The sequence below is a fragment of the Micromesistius poutassou genome (genome assembly GCF_964030765.1).
Source record: "Micromesistius poutassou genome assembly, contig: SCAFFOLD_5330, whole genome shotgun sequence".
NCBI classification, from domain to species: Eukaryota; Metazoa; Chordata; class Actinopteri; order Gadiformes; family Gadidae; genus Micromesistius; species Micromesistius poutassou.
Genome location: NW_028178711.1, coordinates 10,001 through 16,687, shown reverse-complemented (window position 1 = coordinate 16,687; position 6,687 = coordinate 10,001). Strand labels below are relative to the sequence as shown.

General features: G+C 48.4%; 1 protein-coding gene across 1 annotated transcript in view; it reads left to right on the top strand.

The window, feature by feature from the left end:
- Positions 1-2,086: 2,086 nt before the first annotated feature.
- LOC311373472 (uncharacterized protein) overlaps positions 2,087-6,687 on the top strand; it is a gene marked incomplete at both ends in the record, with an annotated part of 14,460 nt that continues 9,859 nt past the window's right edge. The window contains 8 exons of the mRNA XM_084490238.1: positions 2,087-2,266; positions 2,715-2,783; positions 2,902-3,034; positions 3,717-3,898; positions 4,152-4,198; positions 5,231-5,282; positions 5,749-5,814; positions 6,036-6,110. Coding sequence (XP_084346364.1) covers positions 2,087-2,266; positions 2,715-2,783; positions 2,902-3,034; positions 3,717-3,898; positions 4,152-4,198; positions 5,231-5,282; positions 5,749-5,814; positions 6,036-6,110 — 804 coding nt within the window. The remainder of the gene's footprint in view (positions 2,267-2,714; positions 2,784-2,901; positions 3,035-3,716; positions 3,899-4,151; positions 4,199-5,230; positions 5,283-5,748; positions 5,815-6,035; positions 6,111-6,687) is intronic.

Here is a 6,687-nt window from a genome sequence, read left to right as displayed (position 1 = left end):
CACACACACACACACACACACACACACACACACACACACACACACACACACACACACACACACACACACACACACACACACACGCACACGCGCACACACACACACACACACACACACGCATGTACACACATACACACAGGCGCACACACACGCACACACACACACACACGCATGTACACACATACACACACACACACACACACGCACACGCACAGATCTTTGGCGACTTCTTATCCATTACAATCCTTTTGGATTAGCTTGTTGTTGATATTTTAGCTTATAATCTGATTGGTTGTTGGACCCATAGCTGGACATGTTTTCTAAAGGCTAATTCATCTTAGCCTGGAAATACTGATGCATGTTGCTGTCCCAAGTCAGGGAACCGGCCCAGCGCCTGGTGTGGGGCGGGATTCTTATGGGACTCCGCCAGGGCTCGCCTGCGTTGGCCTTTTGCGAGCTCTGCCAGAAGTGTCCTCATGTTTCACGCAGTGGGGAGACCGCCTTCCAAGGCACCAGGCAGCCACACTATTGTTTTGTTTGTGTGTTTCTTTTGATTGGAACTATAGCAGGCAGCAACCAAACACATGCATCTTTTGATAGGAAACATGCAACTCCTCAACGTGCAGCCGGCAAAGTTTTTCCACATTGGAGTCTCCCTGGCTTTTCCACTGTCGCTCTTTCTGTGTGTGTGTGTGTGTGTGTGTGTGTGTGTGTGTGATTTTGGCCCTGCACAGCGCTGGCGTTCCCGCTGAAACACAGTTCCACCGTCTCTGTCTCCTCTGAATAGTGAAACCAAGGTTACGCGCAGCAATACAACCGAAGCTCCACACGACTCAACGCAGGAGAACTTTGCTATTATTATGTATCAAAACCTTGGAAGACATCGCGTAAACATGCCACCCGCTCACTTGATTGTGCTTGGTTTATTTACATGTTTTGTATACACACGCACACACACGTGCACGCAAGAACGTGCACACACGCACGCATACATGCACGCACGAACGTGCACACACACTCGCGCACACACACACACACACACACACATGCATGCAAGATGGTTTACATACACACAGAGATGCATGCATGTGAACCTTTGCACATTCACCCCCCCCACCCCCACCCCCCCCCCCCTTACACACACACACACACACACTCACACACATATGCACACCCACAAAGCTTCAAATATGACACATGTCGTCTTAAGTTCTTAACTGACATTAACTACGAGCAAGGTACTAACAAGAAAGCAAGAAACTATTCTATCCACCGCAAAATGTCAGCGTGCATGAAGCAGCAGGCCTACACGTGAGTGGTCCTGTCCTCATTTCAACTGTTTGATCAAGCGTGGGCGACTTGAAGTTCTTGTAAAGCCGTAAATTGTGGTTATGGTCCAACGCTCGCTGGGTAAAGGATTTCTTGTTTTATGACTGTTTGTATTGCCTGTCTTTGTGAGGTTTTGCTGGGGAATATTTTCTAAAGGTTTATTGCCAAATGGGGTTAAACTCTCCTCTGGCTGACCTCAAGTTCTAACCAAGTGTTTACAGATTCAATCTTATTGCTGCCTCAGGTCTGATTCCGATGCCTGTTTTCAAAGGAGAAGAAGTTTGCGCTATTAGGTAGAGTGGACCGAAGATTTACGAGGCATGTTTGTGTTAAACGCCTTATATCTCTTATAATACCATTTAAACCTTTCTCCGTACACAGAATAAAAACAAGGTGTTCTCTGCTAGATATGCGAGCTGAGTGCCATCCCCACCCTTGAAATAATGGAAACCACCATTTAGAAATATTTCCCACAAATCTGCGCGCTCATCAAAACCCTGAACCTCAACCCTGAAACATTGTTCAATTGATAAAACACGGTTTCCTTAATATTCTGAATGATTCCTTCTTAGGCGTGATCCCATATTGAGCTCGCACCGCACCACAGACCATGTGACTGAATGTTTGTCTAACGACACGAACCGCGTGCGGCTGCAGGCCCAAAACGTTTCATCCTAGGCTGACGAAACCAAAGACGTAAACCCCTTGTCTTCCTCTCTGCCCCCCCCCCCCTCACTTCCCTCCCCCCCTCTGGCAGTGAGACGGCAGAACATGAAGGTGCGTATCAACGCCACGGGGGACACCATCATCATGAAGTTCCTGCGGCCCAACGCCGACACCAAGCTGGAGGGCTACATCCTGGGCTACGGCGGCAGCATGTTCTCCAAGCAGTACATCCAGCTGCCGGAGAACGGACAGCCGTACGAGACGGAGATGGGTAAGACGAGGACGGTGATGGGAGGTTTTCACAACGCTGGGTGGGTGGGTGTGGGTGTGTGTGTGGCGAAATCCGACAAGATGTATCCTGGTAAGCGTGACAGACGGGGGGAATGTCTGTAGTGCTGTTATACACACACGTGCCTCGCGTTTGGAACCGTTTAGTCACGGCTGGGTTCTCGGCTTCCTCTGAGAGAGACGCACCCACACGCACACACCACACAGACAATCGACAAGGCCTGTGGCTCTCGCGGTTCTGCGATCCTCAAATCCCTGACTTTGTGCTGTTTCGTGCCCAACATCGTCCAAATCGTCATGGACATGTACCTCCGGTCGTGTCTTGGTCTTTGATCAGCACATGGCAGCCACAGGCTCCCGAAGGGGATAGCTCGTCATCCACATCGTCATCATCATCATCATCATGATCATCCCTGTTTTGCCTCTAATAGATGCCGAGCCCAAGTACCTCATCGCTGTCCAGCCCATTCCACTCAATGAAGTGAAGAAACAGTGCACAGGTACACCCCAAAGCCGTCCCTAAGGTTTAAAATACCAAACTTAACCAAACCAGCGCTTTGTGTCAGACATCTTGAGATTTGTGTCAGAAACGGCGGTGTTCCTCCTCTGTGCTCTCAGGCAAGGTACAAGTGGAGAAGCCACTGCATCTGGTCATTGGCTCCGTGACCCCGACGTCAGTGCTCCTGTCCTGGGGAACTCTGCTGAAGACCCCCTATGAGGGCAACGTCATGAACGACTGTCTGGAGGAAGGGTGAGTTATCATACCCGTAAAGCTCCACATAGTATACACTCCTCAACCCCGGGAAAAATAAGAGAGAAAGAAGACGGCTGTAAAGGGAGGAAGGGTTCAAGGGCGAGCGTGTGACCTGTTATGTACGGTTCTGATATCAAGCTTTGAGGTGAATTGGCGCAAGGTGGTGTTGGTCCATGGACTGGGTGCCGGCCATGGACTGAAGGTGTAGGGTGGGTTTACGAAACAAGATGCCAACGGAATATTAAATCCACACCACTGTATGGACATGGGCTTCCATCTGTTTGCAATGTGGGAGCATGCAGGTGTTTGATATTGTGGCAGACTGGAAGTATGGATCTTCTTGGCTTTCAGCCTATGGGAGTGCATAGAGTTATATATCGTTTTGGTTTACATATTCAACAGAAAACAGATCTTCCTTTCTAAAATTCCATTTAGTTATCTATGCACAGAGAAGTTTTGGGGATAATATTGTACAGTTGACTTGGACATGCTAGTTTCACCTTTGTCTCCTGCACTACGGAAATGTAAACTCCTTTTTAAAGTCACAATCACCGTGACAGCCAAGAAACAAACTCAATTGAGCCATGATCCCACATCCTGCGGCCAATTCATTAGAATTCTATAATCGTACAAATCAGATGAGCTCAAGGCTTTGCCGATCCGTCACGTCTTTCCCCAGGCATTACACGGTGCGTTACCGTGAGAGGCACAGGAAGTGGAACTACCAGACCTGCCCCACCAGCGACACAGTCATCGATAACCTCAAACCCAACACAGCCTATGAGTTTGGTGTGCAACCCAATGGGCCCGACAGACCCGGCACGTGGAGCAAGCCAGTCATCCACAACACCAACATTGGAGGTACGCAACGTCGGCTCTCTCACATGAATATTGTTGGGTTTTGTGGGGCGCCTCAAAGAGAGCCAAAACAATTTCTGTTTATTTGTTCAAGCAATCCACAAGCAAAAGCTTAAGCCACGCTTTGTACGAGGCTCAGGCGTACGCCTTGATCCTGACGGAGGAGATGTTTGAAATGTGGTGCTTTTCATTAATTCCCGTTCTTCCTGCGGGTTCCGCCGCACTCACCGTCCTCACCGTGCATTGTGTCTTCCAGACAAACCTATCCAGAAACACTTCAAACCACGTCCAGTGAAGCCTACGGTATGTGTTGTTTTGAAATGTGAAAAAAAGTAAATTGAATTCTATTGGTGACTGATACCCTTTTGAATGCTAGCTCCGACTGATCTCTACAGTGACATTTAGCAGAGGGGAAGCTAACCCTAATTGCTACAAGCTTGTGAACGACACTAAGCTATACAGTGCTAAGGGTGCGCTTCCTCCACCTCACCAAAGTCAAGACCTCAGGTCGAATGACCGTGAGCATCCCACGTAGACAGAGATTTGCCGCAGATGCTGTGTAGTAAGCTTAAGTTCCATTTTACATTTAAATCCAGGGCATTTACCAGGCGCTTTTATCCAAAGCGACTTACAACCATTCATACGCCATTCACACAACCGACGGTGGAGTCAACCATGCACGGCAACAGTCAGCTCGTCGGGAACGGTTAGGGTTAGGCGGCTTGCTTAGGAACACCTCAACACTCTAGCTAGGAGGAGCCGGGGATAGAACTGGCAACCTTCCGGTTGGAAGTGGACCCGCTCCACATCCTGAGCTGCGTCCGTCCCTGTGTGTAATGTGAGCGTAACGTGTTCTGAAGGATATTCTGATCATTGAGTTTCCATTCAACTATTGCATGGAAACAGCGTGAGCGCGGCCAGTCGAGTCGAGGTACCCGCTGGCTGGCTCGGCGTCCGACTGGAGTATTTAAAAGGAGGGACAAAGACGGAGAGAAAGGACCTCTGGCGTCTGGGGTTTCCTGCTGTGCAATGTGGTTTGGGTCTTGTGCCTGTTGCCTCCACGTCCGCTCGTTCACAACATTGGCACTTTCGAAGGAAAACCGGGATAACCTATTCCCGATGGGGGCGTTCAGGCGTTTGATGGGATGTAGCAAGCCATCGGCTTATGTAACACGGAGAAATAGGCGCACGGGGGACAGAATGTCAGTTGTGAAAAAGTCATAACATCTTGATGTGATGATAGTGGAACTCACTCTGAGCCGTTGACAGATCGGGCCCCTCGATGCGTTGCAAACACTGTCTTCATCGCTGTTTTTTGTTTATCTTTTCCCCCAGCAGAAACCTTTCCCCGGGGGCCCACGCGCCTTCCCCTTCCCGCCTCGCCCTGGTAAGCCAATAGGGAGATGCTCCTGATGTCGGTCTAACTCTCTGAACCCAGTTTAACACCAGCAAAGTTTTTACAGGCCGCCGGGATTTACGGCTGCTCAGAAACGTCTTCTGCCCCGTCTCCACCTTCGTGACCCCCCCCCCCCCCCCCCCCCCCCGCTACGAGTCTGTGCACTGGAAGACGTTTGAGTCGACTTGTTGTTTTTCAGCTGAGGCCTCGTCCTCAGCATGGGTGTCAATGTGTAATCCCCTGATTTTTATTTCACAACCTTCATCTCGTAGGTTGGCTGGACGCGAGAGGCATGACGCTGACATTGTTTGCCTGAGATCATGACTAAACTTGGAAAAGTCCCTTTTTCTTCACAGCACTTTAATCATCATTTGTGGTGCCCGTACATGGACTATGTTGCAATGCCTATGATCTGTATTATTAACATAATAAATCTCTTCCATGTTTTACTTCTCAGTTCTTCATAACAGGACCCAGGGCAGGCTGACTGACATCCGGAAATTAGGCCCTAAAGCAACCCTTGGTAAATGACGCCTAACCCTAAAGCTAGGCTTACAGGTTTATAACATGTTCTTCCATTCTGTTTCTGACCTTCCTCATGTGTGTCTCGTCCATCTATCTCCGTCTCTTTTCTCTGAATATATACCGTTGCAGGAAATAATGCTGGTACTTTTTTTTTTTAATCAACACCAAATTAAGTGAAGGACACACTCCGTATAACATAACATATGTTATACTCCTCAGCTCCGACCCACGTCACTAGGCAGAATTCTCTGCCTAACCCCGGACTCACAAACCCTCTGCTCAAACTGCTCATGGGTAAACAGTCATGGTATTTTACTTGAAGCACTTTGCTGGCGTGGCCGTGCATAATCACAGGCTTGGCCGATGGAGTCCTACAGTTTGCCTAGTTTGTACAGCGCTGCATGAGCAAGGTTGGCATGCCCTAATCAGGCCTTTTCTGCCGTGCCAGCAGACTGCTTTTGTTGGTTCATAACGAAAACCCAAGCATAGGGCGGCTTTTGTTGCACAATATTATGGCCAAATCATTGTAATAACTTTAATGGCTCGTGTTTGGGTAGCAGTTATTACTGCCCGTGTTGACATATACGACATGTACTCCTTAGTGATATACTGTCAATGCCAGAACATTTGGTACATTGGTTTGTTTGCCAGCATGTAGTGCAAAGAAAGATTCTGTATTTGAATACAGAATAAGACCTATACCAAAATCTATGAATATGGTAGCGTTATTTCACAAGTTTAGATAGATAGATAGATAGATAGGAACTTTATTAATTCCTCGGGAAGCTTCTCTCAGGAAATTGCACTTCCAGCAGCAGCAAACACCATGTTACAAAAAGAATAAGAAATCTGCTGCTTATGTCCAGTATGT